This window comes from Chinchilla lanigera, unplaced genomic scaffold (assembly GCF_000276665.1).
Source record: "Chinchilla lanigera isolate Chin_1 unplaced genomic scaffold, ChiLan1.0 scaffold00014, whole genome shotgun sequence".
NCBI classification, from domain to species: Eukaryota; Metazoa; Chordata; class Mammalia; order Rodentia; family Chinchillidae; genus Chinchilla; species Chinchilla lanigera.
The window spans coordinates 1969352-1997291 of record NW_004955415.1 but is presented as its reverse complement, the minus strand read 5'-3'; the positions used below and the strand labels follow the sequence as shown (position 1 = coordinate 1997291).

The window sequence follows — 27940 nt, the reverse complement described above, 5'->3', positions numbered from 1 at the left end:
ATCAGAATTTCTTGCACCTATTAAACTGTAAATCAGCACACATTCCCCAAACTTTCATCATCCCTTCCTCCTTCTACTTTCCCGATCCTTCATGGCCACCATTTTTCTCCCCGTGTCTATGAGATCAACTTCTTTGGATTCCACCTTTGAGTGAGACCATGTGGTACTTGACTTTCTGTGTCTGACTTTTGTTACTCAACAGAATGATCTTTGGCTTCATCCTTGCTGTTGTAAATGACAGCTTTTCCATCTTTTTAATGGTTCATTAGAATTCCATTGTGTATATGTACCACATTTTATTATCCACTTCCTGTTGATGGACACTTAGGCTGTTCATCTTGGCTGTCAGAGTACTGAAAAAAACATGGAAATATAGATGTCCCTTCAGCATACTGATTTCACTCTCTTCAGATAGACTCTGAGGAGTGGAGTTATTGGATAGAAGGTAGTTTCGTTTTTCAATTTCTTTGAGGAGCTTCCATACTGTTTTCCATAATGATTACACTGATTTATAATTCCAACAGCATGCAAGGATTTCCTTTTGTCCTCATCCTTGCCAGCACTTGTTATGTTTAATCTCTCTGGCAATTGCCAGTCTTACTGGGTTGACATGACCTATCATTGTAGATTTGAATTGCAGTTCCCTGATGATTAATGGTATTGAACATTTCTTCACATGCCTGTTGGCCAGTTATATGCCATGTTTTGAGAAATATATATCTAGATATATTGCCCAGTTTTAACCACATTATTTTTTTGTGGCTACTGAGTTTTGGAAGTTCCTTATATGTTCTAAATATGAACCCCCTTGTTAGATGTGTAGTTTGCAAATATCTTCTCCCATTCTGTAGGTTGTCTTTTCATTCTATTGATTGCTTCCTTTGCAATGCAGAAGCTTTGTAGCTTGATGTAGCTCTATTTGTCCATTTTTGCTTTTATTTCTCATGTGTTTGAGATCTTTTCCAAAACTCTACTCATTTTAATATCATGAAGCATTTTTCCTGTGCTTTCTTACAGTTGTCTTGTAGTTCAGGTCTTATTTTTAAGCCTTCAATCCACTTTGAGTTGATTTATCTAACTGGTAAGGGGTAGGGATCTAATTTTATTCTTCTGTATGTAGATATCCAGTTTAGAAGCTTATTGAAAATACTGGCCTTTCCCCACACAACGTATGGAAACATTGACCTTTCTCCATACAAAGTATGTTCTTAGCAACTTTGTCAAAGATGTGTAGATGTGTGGGTTTACTTATAGGCTCTGTACACTGTCTCATTGTTCTGTGTGTTTATAGGTAGGTTTGTAGGTCCTTCTAGGTTTATTTGTAGGTGCTCTGTTTTGTTTCACTGGTCTATGTGTCTACTGTGTCTTTATTGAACTTCTGTCTTTGTGATTTGTCCATCACTAGAAGTAGGATGTTAAAGTCTACAACTACTACTGCATTGGGATCTATCTGTCCTTTTAGGCCTGTTATATTTGCTCTATTCATTTTTAGCTCAAACTTGGGGTTCTCTCTCTCTCTCTATATATATATATATAGAGAGAGAGAGAGAGAGAGATATAGATATAGATATATTTATATGGAAAAAAGTAGTCTTTACTTATTGAATGCCACTTTCAACATCTTCATGATTTAAACATCATACAATGCACATGTGCAGTAAAATATGACATGACATCACATTAAAATATACAAATCCATATAGATATATCTCTCTAAGATATAGATAGACGAAGATATAGATATATAGATCTCCCTCTCTCTCTCTCTCTATATATATATATATACATATATGTATATAACATATGGATAGATAGATTTAAAATTATCTCCTCTTGCTGAATGGATCCCTTTGCATTATATAATGACCTTTCTTCTTACCTTTTCAATAATTGTTAAAAATGTGTAGTGTTTAATGTTAAGTCTGGCTACTCTTTTAGATTCCAGCTGAATGAAATATTGTTTTCCATTCCTTCCCTTTTGCTCTAGACATGCCCTTAGAGGTGAAGTCACATGTTTGTAAGCAACATATATGGGTCTTATGTATTTATCTGTTCAATTACTCTACTTTTTTTAATATTTTTCTTTTACAAAGAATAATAAAACAGAACAATAGCAAAATACCAACAGCATAGACAAAAACAAAACAAAGAGAAAATAATAACAATAATAAAGGGTTTTGGAACAAAATAATAGGATTTAACAGTGGTAGTTATATTACATATAGTTATCTTCAACAAAGTTGCTCAGACTATCAGATGTAAGAATGCAAGATTGATCAAACCAATAAAGAGAATATAAAAAAAAATCAGAAAGAAATTAGAAATGATTGAGTTTCACCAGACAAGATGGTAGGAATTCACCAATGGTTGTTATATTTCATATTATTGTCTTCAAATTCATTGTTCAGATTACCAAAATATAAGCATCCAAAATTGGCCAAAAAGAAAAAAATTACTTTTTCCACATCAAAAGAAATTACCTACAGAGTAAAAAGAAAACCCATGAATTGGGAAAAAATATTTAGCCAACTCACTCTCAGATGAAGGACTTCTATCTAGAACATATAAAGAATTTTTTAAAACTCAGGCCCCCAAAATTCAAAGACCCAATCAAAAAATCTGAGATGAAACACACTTCTCAGATGAAGAGAAATACAAATTAAAACAACATTCAGATTTCATCTCATCCCAGGAAGAACAGCTATCATTAAGAAGTCAACCAATAACAAATGCTGGAGAGGCTGTGAGGAAAAAGGAACACTTCTCCACTGCTGGAGGGAGTATAGATTGGTGAAACCACTGTGGAAATCAGTGTGGAGATTCCTCACAAAACTAGGCTTAGAAGTCCCACTTAACCTAGCTATTCCCCTTCTGGGTATTTTCCCAGAAGAATTGAAAACATCATTCCACAGCAATATACGTGCATGTATGTTTATAGCAGCACAATTTGTCATAGGTAAATCTTGGAAAGAATCCAAATGTCCATCAATGAAGAGTAGATAAAAAGGATGTGGTATTTTTATACAATGGAGTATTACTCAGCTATAAAAAAGATGAACTCGAGGCTTTTATAGGTAAATGGATGCACCTAGAGACCATACTCGTAAGTGAAATAAATCAGACCCACATGTGTAAACGTCATGTTTTCTCCCAAGTGTAAGAACTTGAAAGAGTAAATAAAATGCAAAACATACAATAGATATTATGAAAGGGAAAGAAATTAGTCAAAGGAAAGAACAACTGGGATGAGAGAAAGGAGAACAAAAAAGAACAAAGGGAAAATATATATATCAATAGCTGGGATAACTGTATTGCTGGCATTTAATCATTTATTAAAAGGAACAGTTAATGCCTAATTTTTTTACTCTATGTTTTTTAACTGGAGAATTTAATCTAATTATATTCAAAACAACTATCCATAGGTACAAATTTACTACAGCATTTTCTACTTTGCTTTCTAGATTTATTATAGTTATTTTTTTTTCTCATTGTCTTACAGTTTACTTTTATAGTTAAGTGATTTACTCTGCGGTGTGATTTTATTTCTTATTTATTATTTTGGATTTTCTATTAAATATTTTCCCCTTATTTATAAAAAAACATCTTTTGATGATAATAAGGTATTTTCAAATGCTGCAAGGTCACATGATCATGAATACAAGAAGAGAAACAAAACAGAACAAGAGAAAATATGCTGAGAGGTCTCTACCTGTACTGCATTCTTCCCTACACTGTGAATTTTTCATACCCCATTAATATCTTTCTGCATTCTCTGTGTCTTAATACATTATTATTATCATTAGTATTATTTGAAGTGTTTTGGATTTTAGTCTTCATCTAAAGATACGAATGGATTTTGTACCATGTTTGTAATATTAGAGCATTCTGAATTTGTTTGTATATTATTTATCACCAGCAAGTTTTATGGCTTCCAATGTTTTCTTCTAGGTAACTTTTCTTGCTTATAGTCTGAAGGACTCTGCTAGCATTTTTGGTAGAACAAGTATGTTTTAAGATATATTCTTTTAGTTTTTGTTTGTCTGGAAATGTTTTTATCCCTTCTTCATTTCTAAAAAAATGGGCACAGTATTCCTGGAAAAAGTTCTTCATGGAGTTCTGTGAAAATCTCATGCCACTCTCTCCTAGTCTGAAGAGTTTCTGCTGAGAAGTCTGCTTTTGGGTGAATTCAGGCACCATTTTCAATGATATATCAAGGTATGAGAAATCTCAAATATCCCAAAGCATTTTTTTCTTTTCTCTACAGTGTTGGGTATCTTCTCTTTAATCCTTGAAAGCTTCATTATAAGTTGTCTTAAGTAGACTTGGTTTACCTTTACTTCTAGCTTTACTGTACTTAGATACCTGCCTACTCTAGGGTTGGGAAGTTTTCTGTCTGCTTGAATAAGCTTTCCACCCCTTTTGTTCAGTAAACTGAATATTTGTCTTTTATTACTGTTACATACTTCCGGTAGGTTTTCTTCAGTCTTGTTTTACCTTTTTCTCTTCTATGTATTTTTAAGTAGATTGTCTTTCACCTCACTAATTCTTTCTTTTCTTTTATCCATTCTGCTGTGGGTGAATTTTTATTTTTTAGCTCCACCTTTTAATTTTAAAAATTGCTTCCATTTCTTCAAGTTCCTTTGTTAGAAAATTGAAACATCCCTAAATTTTCTTCAGGTTCACCAAGTTTCTTTAAATGATGTTATCAAATTCTGTGAAAGTTCTCCCATACCAATTACTGATTGTAAACAGTCAGTTTTTGGCACTTTATTTCAGTGGGTTTTTTGTTTTGTTTTGTTTTGTTTTTTTTCCAGTACTGGGAATCGAACTCACAACCTTGTGCTTGCCAGGCAGGTGCTGTGCCACTGAGCTAAATCCTCAGCACCATTAATTGTTATGTAAACTTATGGTTTCTTGAAAGTTCTTGATCTTTGGTGTGCCACATCACCTGGGCATTGGAGGGTTAGGTATTTATTCCAGTTTTCCTAATTTGGCTTTGTTTATTCCTGTCTTTCCAGAAATTCTAAGCAGATTACTCAGTTCCTCTGACTCTGTAGCCACTTCCACTATTTCACTACTGGTTGGCTTTCAGGTCTGAGTTAGCCCGGAAATTTCTATTGATAGGTATCACTGTTTCAGCACTACAGGGTGATTCAAGCCCAGGTTTGTTCTAAATTCACAGGTGGTGTGATGTTCAGAATAAAACAGCAGAGTACCTAGACATATAGACTATGTCTACAAGCCTCTACCCAGATTCAGGGTAAGCCCAGTCACTCGTAATCAGTCACTGGAGGATTCTGCTTATCTCTGTGCAGAGTTACTTGAGATGGACCAGCCCAGTTCCTATGCCATCTCTGTGGCCATCAGTGCCACATGCTGCTCTGTACTCTGAACCCACAGCCCACCAAAGCCAGTGTAGTATAAGAAGGACCAGCTCTATGCTGCTATAGACTGTCTATTGCCGAAGTGAACTCATGGCTCATAACTTCCACAACCAGCCACAGGCGATGGTGGCTGGAACAGTAGTTCAATAAACTGAGGTCAGGTACTTTCCAGATACTCTGTTTTCAGGCTTGCCTGAGGATGAGAGCTGCTAGGATCTGGCCAGTGTCATGTTTTAATAGTCCAGCACTAAGTTTCAGGGCAAAGTCCTGAGCTTATAACCCTATCCTCCCCCTAGCAAATGTGTTACTACAAGCTATGCTGCTCAAGGCTGGGGCAGTATTGGTGAAGCCAGTTCCTTTGGCCACCTGGGTTGGTGCTAAGATGGGTTGTGTCTGAGTCTCATAGCTGCAATAACTTGCATAGTCTCAGTGGTGCATAAGGACCCATCCCAGAGATGGCTGAACCATGAGTCTGTCCCATGGGAACATACGTCTACGTCTGGTGCCAGGGAAGTTCCACAGATCCATTTGTGAGCAGTGGCCTGGTGACAGCTGTTCTGCCTGAGGTTTGAGGATGGATAGTAGAGACCATCCCTTGATTACCAATGCTGACACTAAGCTGGTACCCACAAGGTCACACTAACACAGAGACCTGCAATGTCTCAGCAGGTGAAGGATGTGCCCTAGACCCACATCAAGACCAGAAATGATACATACCAAACTCAAGTCTGACCCACATGCATGAAGGTCTCTACCTAGTGCCAGGGACAGGTCTAGAGCTTCTGTCTCTGAGCCTTGACCTGCATACAGGGTCTTTGCTTTCTCTCTGGTGCTGAGTCTCACTGCAGTGGGCCTGATGCTGAGCTGTATGCTTTAGTGTTCTGCTCCCCAGTGGGTAACATCTTGTTCCCAACAGTCTTTGCAGGTTGGAGGAGGGGTGGTGGAGGTAGATCACCACCTGGCTTAACACGGTTCCAGTAGTTTATTTGAAAATCATTGCCTTGGCATTAGCATTCATGGGTCTCTGACAGTCTTCACTGCTGAGGGCATAGGAGTAGGTTTTGAGTCTAGTGTCTGGATCAAGTCCTTCTCTCTTCCCTAAGCAAAAGTCATCTCTCTTCATGCTGAGCTGCTTAGAGCTAAGAAAGGAGTGACATGGGTACTTCTTTTATTCCTGCCCTCTCCAACACATCTTTTCCTTTTGTTACACTAAAAAGCAGACACTGTGGGTTTGTCACCTGATTTTCTTGGCTCTTGTGAAACTTGGTGTGCCTATGGGGACCCGGCTCAGAGGATCCTACTCAGCTGTCATTATAGTCTACCTCCAACAACCCAGTTCTGACAATGTCTGTCATATGCATATGTTCCACAGGAAATTTTTATGTCTTTCATCTTTGTTCACTGTGGATATTGATCTCATTCTAAAAATATTACATGTTTGTGAATGGAGTGTAGAGTCATCAGATTTACCAACTGACTTCTCGGATACTTGGGCAGACAGTTTTCAGAACAAACTTTCACAATTCCTCCTCTCTGCTTACTTTTGCAATGTGAATTTTCTCCTCCTCCCTTACAGAGGTGGGGGTCTACTTTCCAATTCCCTTACTCTAGAGTCTGGGATGACCTGCGACTTGCTTTGATTAGTGGAATGTAAGTGCAATGAGCTATGTGATTTTTTAAGACTTGGCTTAAGCGGCGTACACATTCACCATTTTGAAATACTCCTGCTACCATTTAAAGAAGCTGGGGAAAGACCATTAGAGGATGAACAACTACAAGGAGAGAGTGGCCCAGTCAATAGCCAAACCCAACCATATGGCTGGATTCCCAGGACTTTGGCCTTTCTGCTTCAGTGATACACTGTATCATGAAAATGTATCTTTTCAGTAAATATTATACTGTAATTTTATAATATGCATGCAATCGCGCTGTACTCTGTGAATAGATTCTGACCTTAATGAACTCAAGGTCTAATGATTAGGCATTGTGAAAACTGATCAAAAGAAAATCAAAACTTACCCAATGCAACACATCCACCAATTCCAAGGAGTGCTGCTGAGCTGTGATACAGAGGAAGGGTTATATAAACAACGTCGTCAGCAGTACAACCAAAAGCCCACAGTCCAGCGGAGCCCTTCAGGACCTGCAACTGACTAATCACCGCAGCTTTTGGTAAACCTGGAAGACAAGGAAAAGGAATGAAAAGGGTGTGCACGTATACACACACACACACACACACACACACACACAGAGTGAAGAACAGGAGTTCTCTGAAGTCATTTCTACATTAAAAATGTGACAGATTATTTGACTTTGGCCAAGCAGAACATCATGATTATGGAGCAACTGAATGCTGCAAATGGAAAGCTAAAATTTTCTTGCAATACCTTGGACTGTAGCCATTTACCTCTATGTTTTGTATCTGACCTAACATTCTTACGTGTATTGGCTGAACCTCTCAGAACATACCAATCTCCAGCATCTATAAACCCTATAGCTAAGAATATTTTAAGACAACTTCTGAAAACTGTAGAAAAGATTGCCCCATTTTGTTGTATGTAGCCTACCTAATGCCCTCACCAATGTATTTGCTGAATTTGTTGATCTATTTGTTTTGTGGCTATAAAAGTTCGTGTAACCTCATCAACAGGGAAATGCATCATTCAGAGCAACTCGAATAGAAATTCCCAGGCTCCAATAGCACTCATGTTCACTATTTCTTATTCTTTGAGGGCAGAGTTATTATTTTGTCTTGATTATAAACTTATATACATGTAATAGAATGAAAAACTTCACTGCTATCAACTCATAGCAACTGGGACAAAAATACAACAAAGTATGCTATAGACTTTATAAAAGGGACCATACCAATATGATTTGCTGCTGTAATTAATTTCTAGAATTTAGGTCTACCCAGAAAGACCACATTATAAAATTACATAAAATTTGAGATACTGTCATTTTCAAAGACCCATATGTGTTATAAAAATGAGGAAAAGGTCAAAATCTGAAATAGCATACCTTAAATGAAACAAATTACGACATTAGTCTAAATTATATTTAGAGTAGAAGTTTTCTAGAGCAGCTCCAGTGTGAAGCAGGACTCCTCATTTATGAGCCATTTCATCTGTCATGGTCACCATGTCCTAGAAGATGATCATCATGGTCACCATGCCCTAGAAGATGATCATTATGGGATACCAAGCTGCATGACATATAATGTTGAAGTCGTACAATATGTTCATAACCCAAATGTAATTTTTCTTTCTCCTTCTAGTTTTCCATATATAATTAGTTTCTTATAAAATTTATATCCATTTTTGTGTATAAAAAATTTATATACTGCTTTTGTTATCTGGTATTTGTAGGACATATATTTTCCATATTCTTATAGACATTTCCATATTTATAATGAGGGCAAAACACATTCATCCAGGTAACATATAATTTAATAGGTTGATGCATATGAGCCTGTCTTGGTTATGGTTGAATATTGGCAATTTTATATGTTTCAACTTAACTTATCATGGAACATAGCTAGTCTATTCTCGTCTATTCCTCTTTAATTACATTGCAAGATTTACTTGTACTATAATCACACTTTGCCTATCAGTTCAAAGGGTCTTAACATTTTAGAACGGTTTCATGTGAAGCCGGCATCAGGGACAGAGCAGAGTTGAGCATTCATAAGCACAGGCCCTGCACTTAATCTCAAGCACCACAAAAATAAACAAATGTATCTCATCAACAAAGCTGTCTTATAAAAGTGCTTTTGTGATGAAAGATCAGTACACTTCCTGGAGGCAAGCATATCAGAGAAGTCATAGAAAGCAAACAAATGAAAAATCAGTAATAAAGTCACAGACCACTGAAGATTAAGTGTTATGTTTTTCTGTACGCTCTGTACTGATATAGTCCAAGTTAGCAATCTGTAGAAGTGGAGTTGCTAATGTCACTGTGAATTTGAGGTACTTGAAGTGACTTTCCTTTCCAGTTCTAGAGATTAAGTGCTAAGGCTTAAAATGTGTTTCTCAAACTTGGATAGTTCTTCATTATTGTCTGTTTGTGTAGGATTAGAGTCCTACATTAAAATACTCCCACGTCTAGCATCCCAATTCTATAGCCAAAATTCCTTACTGCTTACTACATGCTTCTCTGAATATACCCTAGTCATATGTAATCCTCTGTTGCTGATACTTCCTGATGGATTTTCTTCCCACTTTTCATTTGTCCAATTGGCTCAAACTTCTTACATAGTGCTTCCCTTTGCCAACTGATTTTGACCCATATACGTGTAGCTATGTCAATCTGCCAACATAGACCTAAATAGGTAATAAGCTTTATCTATCCTATAGAAAATGAACTCTGATTTTGCTCTTATGGGCCTTATCTGTTTTTTCCTCAATTATTTATTTTTATTAGTACATATTTGAAGTACATAATGATTACAGTCACCATGGGGAGTGGATACACTTACATAACACATCTCAATTCTTCTTTCATCTCTCTTCAATGTTCCTCCTCAAATTCAAATGAGACTAGGTCTACCCTTGATTGTTGAGAATGCTATGCCTTTCTGTGTTTTATTCAGAGAAGAAATGCTTTTTCTGCTGCAGGGAAGTTCCCTCCCACAGTTCTTCAGTTATCACATCCCTGGCTCCACCCAGTGTCCCTTGATCTCGTGGCAGCCACCCAACTCTTAATCAAAAGTTTTCACTTGGAGACCTATCAAGAAAAGAGGGCTGTTGTATCTACTGGCTCTCCTATGTGCTCCTCTCAGCCCTTCGAGGTGCTTTAATAAACTTATGAGGTACGTTTCCCTTTCCGTCTGGTTGCCTTCAGTGAGTGATGGTCACCTTTGTGTGCTGTAAGAGGTACGAGGTACAAGGTAGATTTTTCTCATAGAATAGACAACAGGTGTGCACTTACCCAACAAGTAAAAGTGATGAAACATGATGGGTTTAAGATTTGAAAGAAAAGAAACAGGAGAATAAATTGTGTTTGGTAAAAGTGTATCTCTAAGATCCCCCTTAAAAGATTTACAAAGCATATTAACACAATGAATATTTGAAAAGGTCAAACAGTACAGAAGCCTTGTTATTTATATCAATGGACCTTCTACAATTTATATGGCGATAAACCCTTTTTTCAATTTTTATCTCATTCCTTTGAAGAAATTTACTTGAGAAATGCTCTCTTAGATGATCTTGAGTTTTTAGTTCTTTTAATGTTTTATGATTTCCCAGCACTGGAGCACTCCCGGCATTCCTTCATATGAGTAAATTGTGGGAATAGGGATGAGGGAGCAAGGTGGGGCATGGACGCATCCAGGGGATTGGAGGTTAGGAGGAATATCAGGAAAGAGAGATTATGCTAAGGGAAATGCAGTTCAGGCCGTTTTCAGAGTTATTTTGTAAATCTGGTATAATATTGAAAAAAGAAGAAATCCATAAAAAGGGGAAGTCAAAATAAAAGGAGATCTTTCAGTGATGACATTAACTGGCTCCTGGAACATCACACCAGGCAGAGACATTATTTTCTTCCTTCTCCTTGTAGCAATGGTCGGATGTGCAGCTGCTGTGTCTGGGCTCAGATAGTCTCTCCTGGAGATCCTTGAGGCAACCTAAACCTAAACGAGTCTAACTAGTCATGACGGGGTGGGATGTTGGCAAACTGGACACAGTCCCAGTCCCATAGGACAGAAAGGGGAGACTGGAGATGCAGCCGCAAAGTCTTCTGAAGGAGGTGAGGGAGTGTGGTGAGTTACGCAGCACACCCAAGAAGCTGAAACTTGGAGAAAGCTGAGTTGTGCCCCCAGAAATAGGCTCAGCAATGTGGTTTCCAGAAACCTCAAAGAGTAGAAGATAATGTAGAACTATAAATTGGGAGCTTCATGGGGAGTTGTGCTTAAGAAATAGTTGTACCCCTGGAGTCCTTCCTCACTCCTGGTGGAAGACCTAACCTTTATTCTCTGGAATAAATAAATATCTGGAAATATCAGGAAGAAAAGACATTGAAAAGCCAGGGCAATAAGGTACAGTCTATGTATTCTCTAGTTCCCCCTTCAACACTTCATTCTTCTACTGTTCAAGAGTCCCGTCTGAAGAATCTGAATAGCTGTCAAGTAAAGACTGAAAGGCACTGATAGAAATCATCCAACCAAATGTTCTGGACAATAAAACCAACTAGTGTGTAAGTCCTACTCAACCACACAAATCTTCTAGTTATAATTTTATTTGTGTTGCACTTATGGTTTATACTTTTTTTTGTTTGTTTGTTTTACACTTTTAAATATTAACTGACACTCAAAGTTTACCAGATCTTTGAAAAAGTTCTCTACCATCAAAGATAGAGACCAAAATAAACCAAAAAAATAAAAAGTATGTTAGAGAAAATAGACAAAGTAGAGAGGATAAATTTTCACAGAAGGCATTATTGTTAATACTCTGAAAGATATGAGACAATAAAGTACCAAGAATGCAAAATATACTTCCAAAAGATTACTCAAACAACATGCAAGTTGGAAGGTAAATCTTTCAAAAAGTAACTCAAAGGACAGGAGATTAAAAATATAAAAGGTTAGGAAATTATGGACTCAGTGCTAAAGAGCTAATCTTTAAAAATGTTACAGTTCCAGAGCAGAGACTGGAAGGGCACCTGGGGGTGGGGAGACATGGGAGGAAAGCAAAAAAGGAGGACAAGAAAAGAATCAAGATGTGATATGTGTATGTATCAGTTCCCCCACCATGAGCCTATTTACTATGTATTGCAAGCATACACTAAGAAAAATAAATTTAAAAAGTGAACAAACAAGCAAATGTAACAGGGAATGAAATAAAGATGGAAAGAGAAAGGGATATAGAAAAAAATTTAATGTAAACAATTACCTACTACTATACAACACGAGTTTCTAGACTAAAAAGGCTTACAAGTTTCTCAGAACAATGGAAAAATAAAAGCAATCTCCGTACAAGACATCGTGCTATTATAATTACTGAAGTCTCATAAATGATTCTAAAATTTCAAAAAGTGGGGGAAGGAATCCATATTGCATAAAGGAGAAGAAATTAGAAAGTAAAAAGTCTTCTCAGTCTATATAGTGGAAACCTAAAGATAATAGAGCATGCCTTCAAAATCCCACACAAAAATAACTTCTAACTTACAGTTGTATAAACTGTCATTCACATGTAAAGAAAGAAAAGACATTTTCAGACTTGTGAAAACTTAAAAAATTATTTTCCATAGAGTATTTATCATATTTCTAGTGAAAGCAATGCACTGACAAAAAGCCAACCAATTTAGAATTTAGAAATTAGAGGATTAAAAAAAGTATTGAAGGAAATTCCCAAAATGACAGTAACTAATGGACCCTAACAGCGAGAGAGCAACTGGTCAGGCTGAAACAGTACAAAGGAAGTTTCCGGTTAAGAATTTGAGAAGATAGGCTTGTCAAAATATGCTCTACTGTGTCAATATCTGAAGGTAGTTCCATTTTTGAAAAAGTGAGTGCTATAAATTTGTTTAATGTAGTTGATACCTTGGTATCTATTTTTAGGCCCCATATAAGCTGTTTGAAATCCATTTGCACGTGCAATCCTTTAGCATAGTAAAACTTGCTCTCCCCATGGAATTGTGATGTAGTCAGTAATTCCTCATCCCACTGGCCCAAATCCCAACAAATCACAGTTACTGATAATGCTAAAGGAAAGGTCCATATCAGACTTAGGCAGATAAGCTCTTCCTTTATCAGTGTGTTTGTTTGTTTGTTCACTTTTAATCTAAACAGTCCATAACCTCCAGACAATAGCTTCAAGGATAATTCCCATGGACCTTAACAAAGGTCTACAAAAGCCTATTTAGTCTACCATTAATATTATTCAATTTTTTCTTAAAAAATAATGAAGTTGAACATTTCTTTTGAATTCGTAAGTAGCTTCATTATACTTTCTTATTACTTTGGTTGCTTATCAAGACAAGAACAAAGAAAGAAATTTTAATTATTTGATTTATTTTGTATTTGCTCTCAAACCTGCAATGCTCTGGAGACTTCTTTTAGTCTCATGATCCAATTACTCAAGGAACACTGGGAGAGGTTGGTCACTTGTACTTACATTGCAACTCTAGGTACATTTAGGATATAACATTTTACACAGTCATGAAGAGAACTGTTTTCAGGTAGATTATCAAGTCTTTAAGTTTCTAAATACAGTATAATTAGCATTTAAACTAATCTTTTCCTTTTAGATCTAAGGTACCTGAGGATCAGAAAAGCCAGCAAACATATTGCCAAAGAAGCCGACCAAGTACCAGACATGGAGCAAACAGACTGGGAGGCTGGTGCCGATCAAGATCGTCAGACATTCCCGAGCTTTTTGTTCAACCAAACTTTAAGAAAACCTAATCGAACATGGTGACTGGCCAAAGTCAACACAGTTACCTTTTAAAAGTCAAAGTAATTAATCTTTCATTCAAGTTTGAAAATTCTAGGATCTGAGAATTCAGGTCTTCTTGCTTGTATGCTTTCTAGGATGTTTTAGTCACTATCAACATAAACTATGTGGCATTCCCTTTATGCCTTAAAAGAAATTGGAACGTACCTGTTGTTCCAGATGTAAATATATAAAGACAAGTGGATGTGAGGCTTGAGACAGCATGATGACTGTGGGGCACAGGCTCATCAGATGATGTGCTGAGTTTTTGTTTGAGTGAAATTATTCCTTGTGGAACAGAATCTTTCAGCCCCCAAACACTGACATCTTTGGGGAGGCTGGCAAGGATTTCTTCTACAGTTCCAAGCAAATCTGAAAGGAAGGATTAGAAAAGGGTAAACAAAGTTTAAACCTCTAACCACTCATCCTGAATTTGCTTTTGTGTTTTGGAATAGAGACAAAATGTAAATGACATGTTGACTTCCTTTCCATACTGGATGAGTAATGGCACAACTCCTTTATGGTTCTGTTTCAGCAGAACTGAGGAAAGGGAATTTGGTTACCACCTCACTGAACAATGTGCGTAGACCAATTCAGATGGAATTTTGGAGATTCTAGTATCCAGATGATGGATTTTCTAATTCCTAAATAAAGTCATTTATTATATTCTCTTTCCTTGAAATACAACTTTGTAGCCAGTGGTTCCAAAAAGCCACGAGTCTCACTGTGCAGTTCTACCATAATGAAATGCATGTGGGAAAAATCCCCTGACATTTCTGGAATCGCAATATCATTGTGGTTTAAAGAGTTTGGAGCCAAAAGCTAAGTGAGGAGATTTAGAGAAGTCTTTTTTCTCTGCACCATCATATTTCAAGATAAAAGCCTTTGACAGCCCAGGGGGAAAAGAGCACCTTCAGAAAAGGCAACAGGACGCTCCATACAGGGCAGGGGGTGACAGTGGCTGTGAGAGTGGCTGAGAAGCATGGAACCTCCAGCAGCAGGAGGAGCCACAGCTTCCAGCAGAAGCAAGCTCAAGTGGAAAAGAAGGAAGCACAGAAAAGCCAGAAGAATTGGGCTCTTTAGTTTTTGGAATTTGAAAACATCAAGGTTCAGAGTTGAAATTCATGTTCAGGAAGGGAAAGGGATACTTTTCTCAGAAAGTATCTGCTGCCAGGGGAACAAAAAAGCATTCTTTGATGTGGAACTCTGTTGAGTTATTCTGAGAGACTGAACTAGATCTCCATTATTTGGCCATTAAATCTCCATTATTTGGCCAAGGTAGAAGAAAACGTTATCTACTTATGAGGGTTAGCAAAAATAATTTTTTTTTTTTAAAAAAAGGTGACAATGAGTGCCTATTGATGAAATATTTATATTAGGGTGCTATCAACTGGTGGGATACAAAAGAAACAAAAAGCTATTGTTCTGGTAAAGCCTTTTGTGTAATGAGTGAAGCATATATACTTTTTCCAGAAGAGAGAGATAAAATTGTCTATATGCTTTATATTATTTTTAAACATAACACTTTCTGTATTGCAAATCTTTTACACTGGAGTTCAACTTTGATATTCTACATGCCTGCTCTAGTTTCATATCCATATTCCTATCATATGCTAGTTTACTTATCTTTTTAAAAACTACTCTAACATCTTGGGGATAATAAATGATAGCACTCACCGGCTTTTGGATTTAATGGAAAGAAAGTCAGAGATAACTGGCAACCTCCAGAAGCAAGAAATGGCATGGAAAGATACCTCTTTATATCCTTTAGAGAGAGCACTGCCATGCTGATGCTTACATGTTGGACTTCTAATCCCAGAATGGAGAGCACATTTCCTTTGTTTAAGTGTCTTAGTCTTTGATGCTTTATTATTGCAGCTCTAGGAAGCTAATACCCTATGATTAAAAAGTTGGTTGAATGCTAATCTGACCAAACTCTATTGAACTTTAAAACTACACTTGATCTCATAATTTGTAACACTACCAAATGTACAGCAGACTTAACAGAATTCTCAATACATGCAAATAAGATCCTTTAAGTCTAAAGCAATTATTTTTTTCTATTTTTTAATTAAAACTTTAAAATAATAATAATAATAATAATAATAATAAGCTATACATCGCTTTGAATCTGAATTTGGAGTATCGCACTAAACATTTTTCCAGAAGCATAAATCATTTTCTGGTTATCTCAAAAAGCCATCTGTTACTCACTAATTAGTTCTTTAATAATGCATGCATTTGGTGAAAACTCATGATTCACTTCATAAAAATCTATAATTCAGATTAATTACAAAAAATCAACAAGAGAAAAATATCAAATGTGAATAGGTAGTTCTCAAGTAAAACCTGTAAGATACTAGAAGGAAACACAGAAAAGATAGAGTTAATATACGACAGGGGTTTGAGGGGGATTTGGAACTTAAAATGTCTACTAATTTTTATTTCTAAAACAAGTTCAAATAAAACAAAATTTAAGAATCCAGAGAAAATACTTTCTTTGACTTAGCAGACCCACCATCTGCCATACACATACTGTTTTGAAAAGAAGAAGTGAAAACCCACAGGAAAGCTAAAAGGAAAGACAACTCGTAAGCACGTGAAAAGCAGCACAAAGGATTTAGATTGTTCTATAATGTTCTACATTTTGTTTCAACAGCTTCTTTTGCCTTTTGAACTTCTAAGGACAAGGCTCTGAACTGATTCTTTTTATTTAACTTAATTTCAAATCTGTCATCTGAAATTACAAATTAAAGACAAAATTGTATGTGTTCTCAATAATCTGTATGCCTAAATTTGGGGAAAAAAAACAAAAAAGTTACAATAAGATTGTGACTTTATGTCTTAGTTGCAATTGTAGAGTCTAAGAAACACTAGGGATTTTGGAGGAATGATGATGTTTACCTAAAAAAGGAAGTGAGCAGAAATCAGAAGAAATAAAATTTCATTCCCCCCCAAAAAAAGAAATAAAATTTCATTTCTTAAAAATTGAGTCAGTTTAATTAATTCTCAAATGGAATTTTTCCTAACCAGATCATTTATTCATCAGTGGTGGGAAATATGGGAAAGAGTAGTGAAAACTGAAATAAAGTTGAAATATCACGCAGGGGAAAAAGAAAACTACTTACTTTTCACTGGCAATCTTAGCAAAAAAGAAAAAAAAGGTTTTGTTCATTTTGAAAGAGGATTAGGAATACTAAGTTATGATACTGAATAACACAATTAAATTCTTCAAGAATTTTGGCTCTGTTTCATACAGATTTACTTCTGAGTGAAACATCCTACCGCGGAGGCCTGTAGCAATGTAAGGAACCTGTAAGGCCTGTATATGCCACACGCCATCCATCAGCTCCTTGAGCATGACACACACACACAGTGCATGAGGCATAGCTACCTGGCTGAAGGAACTGAACTCTGCACCACGGGACACACCACAGATCCAGGTGTTGACAGTAACCTACTACCAGAAAACAAATGGCTAGACTTCCTATGACTATTCCTGTCTACACTGCAGGAGAAGGCTCAGGGTCCCTTTTAAAAGTGACATGTTCTTTCAAAAAATTTATGCTTTTCCCCATACGCAAAACAGCTAGATGGGGTTACAAGCACCATTACAGGCAAATTATCACCCTCTAGGATACTTTAGCACTTTTTGTAAAAACTGATTTCTTGTTTCTCTATCATTAATTTTGCCTACTCACATTTCTAAAACTGTAAAATCAACAAGTAAAAATTTCACATATCCTTCTAATATGTCATTAACCTGAGTTATACTATTCATTCTGCATTGAAAACATTATATTATCTTATGCTATGTAAAACAAACTAATATTTTCAAAGGTATAGGAAGGGAATCAATTAAATGTGGCTTTTGATACTCTGGTAAGTATTTCAAGTTGAACCTATTATGCAGGGCTAGGGTACAGCTCAATAGTAGAACTTGTGCTAACATGTGAGGCCCTGGGTTTGATCAACAGCAAACACAAAGCAAACACAAAGCCCCAGAATTTTGTGCATTAACAAGCCTAATATGAAAAGCAATTATAAGTGGTGAACTTGAGATTCCCAAAATATAAAATAATATTCACAAAATATACAAAGTGGAATTATAGATTTCATTACATACACATAACTATCACTTCTTATGGAGAATGACACAACAAGTGTGCCATAGCATACAGGGGTATGCTAAGGTTTCTAAGAAAACTAATACTTACAAAATCTCCTGAAGCAATGCATATTGATGTATAGATCTTAATCCTTCATACAAGCCTCCAAAACTCACTTCGGCATAAATGATGTGCCAATTCATTTTATAAGTAACGCTTTATTAATAATCAAGATAATTCTAGGAAACATATGTTATCTCTCTTTTAAAGAGATTAAACATGAGATTTGAAGGCCATTGAAGGTTAAGAAAGTTGTCTGACCTGCCTAAGTTAATGAATGATAGAATTTTAGTGTAATTCAGGTATATTGGGCTACAAAATCTGTTCCCTAAAGTTTTAAGACCTCTTATCTCAGTCACTGTTTTGTCACTGGGACACAAAACCCAATATCCCCCATTTAAAGTAAGAAAGTTTTATTATGACCCTGCATATTTTAGAGGTTTCAGTGCACAACTGGGTGACTTCAAGGCAGGAAAGAATAGTGAAGGGATCTGGCAGAGGAAAAGTGGCTTATGTCACGGTGATCAGGAAGCACAGGCAGAATGGAGAAGCCAGGGAGGGAGACTGACCATTCAAGGTCATGGCCCAGATGCCCCGCCTCCTCTGACCTGGTCTCCATCTCCTAAGAGCAAAGCACTTGTAGTGTTCCCACAACTTATTCAACTACCAGAAGCTCCACCTATGAGAGCATGAGGCTTGTGGGAGACACTCTGGATCCCAACCATAAAACCTATATTGCCATAATTATTTTTAAAAGCAGTTTTCTCGATACGATTTATTGAATAGTTCCCTCTTTTTCCACTCATAGGTTGTAGGTCTGTCATTCTGCTGTACTCAGTTCTCTATTTGGTCTTGTGATCATCCTACACATTTCATTTAAAATCAGTTGCTTTCTTTTAGAGCAGAAATAATCCTTGATTGACCTAAATCTAAGGTGAAAAAATGCAAAACTGCCATCTTAATAAATATAAGTAAAAAATGATTAAGCATTGTGAAATAGATATATGTAAGGACTATATATTATAGTCCATGGATAAGGTAATAAAAAGTTCCCAGGAGGCATTTACGTATCTCAACACAGATCACTTTCTATAAAACTTAGTGTTTTTATTTTTGCAACCTTTCCTTTTGATCTTTAAAAAGCAGTTGCCTTTATGGCTGAAAGTCATTTGGAGACTTACAATGGCCCATTGTTAACCAGAACGGCTGACCTGCAGTCTGAGTGCAAACGCTCAGGAAAAGTAACAGCTTCATGCATTATTGTGTGTACAGAGAGAAGATAGAAGGTTTGATTCCTTGTGAAGAGAAACCTAAAATCCCTAAAGTAGGGTCAGACATAAAATATTATTAAACCTAGCGAGATGAAGTGACATGAACCTGTAATCCCAGCCCTTTAAGAGCCTGAGGTGGAAGGATCACAGGTTTGAGCCCAGCCTGGGCAACTTAGTGAGTTAGTGAGAACTTGTTTAAAAAAAAGTTCTTTAAAAAATATCTGGAATGTAGCTAACTGCAAAGGCTCTGAGTTCAATCCTCAGTATTGGAAAAACTAAAATAAAAGAGATTAGGGTAATAATAATTTATAAAGTTTAGTTATCTGTTATTGATTATAACTATTTAATATATGATACACTGAGAAATGTGAGAAAACAAAATATATACACATAGGTAAATCTGAGATCATGTAGATGAATTTTGCATCTAAAGTACTTTCATCCATTGGAAGTAGTAATTCTAATGTTTAGCAACACTGACTACAAATAACACTATGAATAAATCCTGGCCATGTCTGTAGCCTGAAAACCAGTTAGCAAATTGAGAAGGGAGTGTAGAATGTGTTACCAAAGTTATACAAGTCAACTAAAACTTACCAACTGCTTACTGCACCTCATTGCTTTTATTCAATTATTCATCTATCCATTCATCCAAACAGTAGATGTATTGAACATCTTTGCACTATCTCCTGAGAATCTGGTAATTAATAAAGCAAATTTCTTCAGCCCAAAGAGCTACAACCTCATTCTTAAATGATTCTTCAAGGGTACACCAATATCTGTTTGCCAATTGGCTAAGGAAATTAGGATTTAATTGGGTCACAGCACTCCTGAGGCATTAAGACTCTGTGGAAAAGGGGCTAAGAGAGGGGAGGTAGATAGACAGGAGATGAGAAAGAAGAGTAGGGAAGCCAGAAGAGGGAGATGAGGAAAAGAATAAGAGGAAAAAGAACCAAGACAACGGTCAGTTCTGCTGGCTTTTTAGATTTAGTATAAAATAACCTGGACTCCAGTCCCACAGTGCCTGGCCTAGATTCATGAGGTTGGTAGATCACTTGCCCACTGTCACTGCTCTTCCTTCATCCTTAAAAGGTTAACATTGAACTCTCCTGACCGTGGTGAGGACCACAGAAAACTAACATGGAGGGGCCGGGGATACAGCTCAGTAGCACGGCATCTGCCTGGAAAGTATGAGGCCCAGTGTTCAATTTCTGGTACATAAAGAAAAAAAAAAAAACCCATGTAAAACTACTGTATAATCTACAAATTATTTTGAAATGGAAGAGGTTATTATTTGCTATCAGCATCATCATTATTATGGATAAACATGTCAAATAATATGGAGATAATTATATGTAAGTTTTAAATGATATACAAGCAGAGTCTAAACTCAGAGGACAGATTTAGAGTGTGGGTTCTGCAATTTACTAAGCTGAGTTACCTTAAACAAAGTCTTAAACACACACATCAGTCTCCACACTGTAGCACTGTACTTGAGAATGCCTTGCTCATCGTCAGATTAACCAGTAAGTGACAACTGCTGAGAGTTTTACAAATTACAATGGCAAGAATAACATTTCTATTATTCTGATAGCTTAGCTGATGCCTCTCCTTTGCTTAGTTCTGAAAACGTCACCTGATGCCAGCGATGACAGACACCTCACCTACCATCAAGCATATTTTCTGGGCTGGCTTGCAAAACTTGTTTAAAATTGAAAAATATAATTTTTCTAATCATAATGTGTTCCGGGTTTTATTCCAAATGATTGTGTACTAGTTTTCTTATAGCTGTCACCAAATTAGATGGCAGCAGCAAAATGAGACCCCTTATCAAAACCCTCAGCACGACTTTATAATCATAACAGGGTTACTTTAATTCACTAAGGATCTAGTTAGTGTGCACCAGGCACTTGGCCACTTTACAAAAGCTACAGTTATTGAATCCTGAGAATTACCTTGGGAATTAGATGGTATGATCACCATTTTATGACTTAGTAGAGTGACACAGAGGCCTAGTACCATAAACTAAAAATAGCATTACCAGTTAAGAAGTTGCAAACCATACATTAAATTTAGGTCCCTCTGGTTTATCTCTGCCTCAATCACTTGATTCCTCTTCCCATCTTCACACACTGTCCTTGGGGAGACAATGATTTCCTGGTACATCTCTGTCAGAAATATTCAGAATGAATCTGAGAAGTTTGAGCCAGGCCTGCTCAAGGGCTGTAATCCCACCACTGGAGAGGCCACGGCAGGAGCATCATACATTGGAGACATACCTGGGAACCTTAATGAGACTCTGTCTCAAAAGATAAAAATATGTAATTAAGAAAAAGGTTGGGGACATAGCTCAATCCAAACTCCCTGGGTTCAATCCTCAATAATACCAACACAAATCTTATTCATTAATCAATATAAAGTTGTTCCACCCTTGAAAAATATATGTAATTCAAGTTTCAGAGATAAAAAGAATGATTAGGATGATTTCAATTTGATGTCTCAAGTGATTTATTTACTGAATAAATTTGCTAAATAGTTTTTGCTTAAAACTCCAGTTTAAAAAAAAACTTGCTATTTTTTGAAAAAAAAAAAGCAAACACTGCAATTAATTATTGGCAAGCACAGCTAAAGCTGGCACAAAAGAACTGCAGAATTATTTGGACCTAATTAAGCAATAATTCAGATAACAGAAGAGTTTGAAATCTCCATTTTGAGAGGTAACCAGCCCAAGGCACTTTAAAAGGAACTGCTCAGATTTTAAGGTGTTTCTCAGACTGGCTTCAACATCATGGCCACAAAGACATTCCCAGGGGTACTGTGAGCCATTTCAGTTTGCCCTTCTAAAGAGAATTTATGGTTTTACCACTTTTAGCATAATTTGTGTTTTACGTTCACTATAATAGCTCAGCAATCTAATTGGGCTGAATAGTTGTGAAAAATATCAGAGTATCCTCAGATGAATTTTGATCATTTTTCCACTGCATTTACATTTGCATTCATTAATAAACATTGTTTTATCATATTATTAAAATTCTATATGACTCATTGGTTCTACTTAATGCTACAAATCACTGAAAATTAAATATTCTAGTTAGCCTGTTCCCAAAGAGAAAAGTTTAGTCTTCGAAGACAGAAGTGAAAACATGAATAAACAATAAACATGGGGCACTTTCTGACTTCTCTTCCTTTAGCTCTAACAAAGGTGAAATCAGTACTTGAGAGTAAGCATTTTCCCACTCTATCAGGCCACAACTTGCGCTGAAAGGACAGGGGCAGCAATGGGTTACAGCGTGAAGAGTCACCCTTTTCTCTACGTTGCCTGTTTCATGTGCAAAAGTGCCAAGGTGGGAAGCCTAGCCTTGCTCGGGCGAATCTGAGCTTGCAGACAGGATAAAATTAAGAGCAGATATAAAGATTAGAATCCGTGCACTTTGGATTAAAAACATCTTGGCTGGAAATGCGGCCATCCTTGCTAATGATACTGCTATTAGAGGAATGCAGGTATTCCGCATTGATGTCACGATTACTCTCATTCATCAAACACTTGTTAGAGCTGACCAAGTTTTCTCACTCTATTTTCACACTGACTGCTGATGCCAGTAGCAGGAAAATCTCTCTCCTCTCCAAATGGTAGGAAGCTGAGATTTCATGGAAGTTTTCTGCAACTATCCTGATATTACTAACCTCCTGCAGAGCCCGTGACTAAACATAGGTGGGACATTGTAAAGCACTGGCCATAGAACTGTAAAACTATTCTCTGTCCTTAATATTCTTAATCACACACCTCACAGTATGGTATGCACTATTCTAAGTAAGAACTAAGGCGGAAAAACAAGTCATTTCCCATCCTGCAGGAGCGGACCACACCCATACCCTACCTGCGCCCACCACGAGGGCCCTGGGCTCGCAGGTGCGGATGCAGTGCAGCAGCGAGTGCGCGCGGACGTTGGAGTTGAGGAAGGCCACCACGCAGCCCAACTTAGCGAGGCCAAACCACACGTGCACAAAGTCGGGCTCGTTGCTCATCAGCAAAGCCACGACGTCCCCCTTTTTCAGAGAGGAATGGCTCAGGAAGGCACGGGCCACTCGGTTGCTCCTTTTGTCCACGTCCTGGTAGGTGTAGACCTGTCCCTCGTGAATGATGAAGGGCTTCCGGGGCTGCCTCTTGGTGTGCCTCAGGAATTTCTCCAGCACAGTGTCCAGCCGTCCTCTCCGTTTGCACATCTCCACCTGAAGCCCATAGCTTACCACCTTGAGCAGGAACCAGAAGTCGTCCCAGAAGTAAGGGAGCAGAAGCCTCTGCAGGAAGTGCAGCAGCACGAGGCCAGTCCCGAGGCCAGCGAGCCAGGACAGGAGCATGGGAGCCGCCGGGCAGGGCAGCCCTGACCCCCGCTCCGCCGGCCAGGGCCCTTCTCCTCCTCCGGGGACCCAGACCCCTGCGCGGCCGGCACCTGCTGTCCGGGTCAGCCTCCCCTGAGGGACCTGGGACGGGGTCGGGGTTGGCGCCCAGATCTGCGCACCGGCCTCTGCCCGGGCGGCGCGTTGGGTCCGGGGAGCCTATGACCCGAGCAAAGCCCGGCGCCCTCCGGGCAGCGGCTCCGGGCAGACGCGCTCCTCCCACGCGACCCTGCTGTGAAGTCTCGGACTCCACACTGAGCTCCAGGCGAGAGGCGCTTGGCTTCCTGTCCCCACCCGCGGCACCACGCGGGGTCGCCGGCCACGCCTCGCGGCGCCCCCAAACCCTGGGGCCGGGGCTCTGCAGCGCCCCCTCTGCCCGGCTGCGCGGCACGGCCCGGGAGCGGCTCCCGCTGTCCGGAGCTGTCCCGCTCCCTCCGCGGCTCCCCTGCGCTCCTTGGGCGGCGCAGAGTCCTCGGACGCGGCCGGAGGTCGCGCCTGTCCCCTGCCTCCGAGATCCTCCTGATCGCAGCCTGGCAGCGAGGCAGACGGAGCAACCCGGCAGCCCTGACTCAGCTCCTTGGGGCAAACGCTGGCCCTGGAATCCCGGGGACCAGAGCCACGGCTAAGCTGCTGGAGGATAGGACCGCCCCGTCCAGGGAGAGACCGAGGGCCGGAACAGGGGAGCCGGGCAGCTGGAATCGGGCTGGGGCTGCGAGCTGCCAGGTCAGGCTGATGAGGAAGAGAGGTGCGCAAGAGGTCAAAGAATCAAGAAGCTGTGGGGACTAAACTAGGGCTTGGACAAATGAATGATAAACAAAATTGCCCCCTCAGCCCACCTGGGGGAGGGGCAGAAAATACTCTCACTTGGATACTGCAAGCATGGTATGTGGTGAGAAAGGAAAATCTGCTGTCTATTCATGAAGTACTTCATTTTTTTTTCTTCTTCTACAACCAATATCTTTTAAACAGGTCGGGGTCTACATTTATATTGGAACTCTACTTTTAAGAGTGCCCAGAAGGTGCTTCTAACAAAAGTTCTTCCCGAAAGTTGATTTGAAAGCTTAAGTCTATATTCAGATCCACATTCAAAAAGCAAAACCAAAAGTACAAAACGTTGCCTATTTTCTACCTTTTCTGAAAGTTTAGAGAATTATCAAAACTTCAAACTGAAGCCTTTAGGGGGGACTTGGAACGGACAAAAGACAAATATATAGAATAAAGTTTAATGTAAAGGTGACATTTTTCTAAAGATAAAGCACTGAGAAGTATTTAATTACATGTTTTTCTAGCAAACACGGTCAAGCTAGCTCTCCACTTTTAAATGTATATAAATGGTTGACTGCATTTATTGATATAAACAGTACCCCACATTGTCAGGCTACACATGTTGCAGACTGTAGCTGACTTCTAGCTAATCTCCAGTTCCCAAAGAAAAGATAAAAAAAAGAAAAAACCCTGCTAACTCTAAAGAACAGATTCTGATAAATTAACCTAATTTATTTGAAGTCATTAAATTAAGGTTAAAGGTCTCTTATGCTGATGAAGAAAATGCTTTCTAACTTTACTCAGAAATTCTGATCTTCTCAGTTCACAAATCTATAACAAAAGTATTTGTATCAAACATTTTTGCAATTTAAAAAGGATCTTTGAAACTGGTTTTCTTTACAAATCTGCTCTTACTTAGCAGCTTATTAGAAAACATTTTCGTCATAGAATAGAATATAGAACAGTTAGTCTCAGATGTTTGGATACACAACATAAGTAAAATCTGTCTTACCCCAGTGGGAAAAATACAGAACAGGAAAACTAGGCTTGCTAAATTAAAAACATAAAGTAAACATTACAACAATTATCAATTATGTTTTTAATAAATTCTTCACTATTTCTTCAAAAAGGAAGAATTTACTTCAACGTTAAAAAGAATGGAATATAGTATCACTATAATAAAGGATAATCTTTTAAGATTAGTAAAATTAACTTTATGAAAAACTCATTGTGCTATAGTTTTCTTATCTTTAACTGTTTAACACCATCCTGGGAATGGAACTGATGTTTACAGTTATAGATGTATAAATGAATTTATATTATGTTTGACACCTTGCTTGAGAGACAGCTTACTTTACCGGAAATGACTATGGGCATATATTTCTGAAATTTATGCCAGCTCAAACCAATTTTATGTCTGAAATCTCACCATGGGAGCATGAATAAATGCAAATTTTGGGACAGTTAACAGTACTGTGTTCATTGCCCTACCAGTCCTTGAGTGTGTCCTCATGTTTTCCAGAAATTTTTCATTGACTTTCAGCATAACTAAGGGCAGCTAAGTAAACGAATGTGCCTTTTAGGCTTAATAACTAATGTTCTTTACCAAGAGAGAGGCAACAATAGCTACAAGTGAATAAATCAGTCATTTAACTGAAACAAGGGGAAGCACATGAAGATAGTCTAAGCATTTGTATTAGCATGGCCTTTAATGTGGGGCACTGTAATATTCCTGAGTTTCTGCTTAGAAGGAGTAGAATTTTTTATTTTTCTTTAATACAGTACTGTTTGAAAAAAAGTTGTGACTAAATACAAATGGATGGAGAAAGGAAGTTTATTTTCAATCTCTGTATGCTTTCCTTATTTTCCTTCTAATTCCAACTTGAATTTTTCTCCAATTCACTTCTCACCCCTTCAGTTACTCCATGTGTAAATCAAAGTAATGCAGATCAAATGACATCATACGATGGACACTGACTTGTGTCCACAGGATTTTGCTGCTGTAACTATAGAATTCTGTTTTTTTTTTCTGTCAAAACATTTGTTTCCAAGCTGGGCATTTGTTTCCAAGCCACGCGTGGTGGCACACATCTGTAATTGTAGCACTTGTAAGGCTGAGGTAGGGGAATCATCGTGAGTTCAAGACCAGCCTGGGCTACACAGTGAGCCAGAGCAAGCCTGTACCACATGGTAAGACCCTATCTCAAAAAAACGTGTGTTTTTAGAAGCCTTTTGATGCAATTCTATAGCAATCAACATTTGAATTATAGGAAATTGGGTAAGAAGCAAGAAGTTTATAATGACCCCAAAAGATGATATGTTGCAAAACATAACAATGAGCACCTGTGATGGACCGAGAAGTTCCAGCTACCTTGACTATAGCTGGGTAAAACGGACAGAGGTGGGTTGGAATATGTGAAAGTGTTACATGGCTCTAAAAGTGGAGGTCTTCTAAATTTCTCCTCCAAAAATTGCCCACAGAAACCATGAAAGAACTGTTCCCTGCACCTGCACCTGCGCCTGCGCCTCCACCTGCACCTGCCCAGAGAAGTAAACAACACGGACGATGGAGCTTATGAGGGTGCTCAGCTCAGTTCTCCTGACCTGGGATCTTTAACGACGGCTGATCTTCTATTTCTACGTGTATGTAAGAGCCATGGTTGCATTTCCTGCTGGAAGCTACAACAGAATGGCAAGAGTACCGAGATAGAATACTATGGAAAGAAGCAGAATACCTCCTATGGACAATCTTGGCAAGGGATCAGAGGCCATCTGTTTCTTAATGGGTCTTACTCAAAGGAAAACTAAAGTTTTTCCTATCTTTACGATAGGAGGTAGTTTTACAACCTGGACCAAAGGACTCACAAAGCAATAATGTTCCTTCCCTCCCAGAAAGACAAGGAGACAAGTGTGCTATCTTCCTTTAGTACTACATTTCAAAGGAAAAAAATAGGATAAGAATGCAGAATGCAGACTCATCTCCTTCCTAAGTCTGCTCACAAACAATCCTGCTCAACTTTTAATCAGATACCAACTTGGGTTTTGATGGGAAGCTTAATCTTCCCATAATCTGAAGTTTATTTGTATTAATGCACAATAATTGCTCAGGTTATTATTCCACAAGAAGACTCATAGAGCAAACTCAACATTAAAGATGAGGAATGCTGTTAGAGAGTTAGGCACTATTAACATTACTACATGTGTCAGACACATCAAACACTTCTTAAATATAAAATTTTTATAGCATCAAGCAAGTGATCCCATAATAATAGTCTTAGGAGCAACTCTCAAACAAATTAAATATTTTACTATCATTTTTTCTACTAATTACAAACTCTACCTAGAAATGTATGCTAGTCAAGGTTCTGCCAAGAAGATGTTTTACACAAGTTTTTTATTCATAGTTTGTGAAATAGCTTCCTTATATCCAGATACTTTAAGCTATGACCATTCCCTTCCGTCAGTGTTGATAAAATTAACTGGAAAAGGTTTATGTAAACTTTTGACCTTTGACTGAGTCCTCA

The 27940-nt window shown here is 38.0% G+C and overlaps 2 protein-coding genes across 3 annotated transcripts in view; one reads left to right on the top strand and one right to left on the bottom strand.

Moving 5' to 3' along the window:
• Slc27a6 (solute carrier family 27 (fatty acid transporter), member 6) overlaps positions 1-23984 on the bottom strand; it is a 68493-nt gene extending 44509 nt beyond the window's left edge. For both annotated transcript variants that reach the window (XM_005380551.2, XM_005380552.2), the window contains exons 1-3: positions 23132-23984; positions 13982-14185; positions 7404-7562 (exon numbers count right to left, since the gene is read on the bottom strand). In XM_005380551.2, coding sequence (XP_005380608.1) covers positions 7404-7562; positions 13982-14185; positions 23132-23612 — 844 coding nt within the window. In that variant the 5' untranslated portion in view covers positions 23613-23984. The remainder of the gene's footprint in view (positions 1-7403; positions 7563-13981; positions 14186-23131) is intronic.
• LOC106148051 (myelin-associated oligodendrocyte basic protein-like) lies at positions 23616-27169 on the top strand. Its single transcript, XM_013512102.1, has 2 exons — positions 23616-24533; positions 26898-27169. The coding sequence occupies exon 1, from the start codon at positions 23813-23815 to the stop codon at positions 24275-24277; it is 465 nt and encodes a 154-aa protein (XP_013367556.1). The 5' UTR covers positions 23616-23812; the 3' UTR covers positions 24278-24533; positions 26898-27169.
• The last annotated feature ends 771 nt before the right edge of the window (positions 27170-27940 follow it).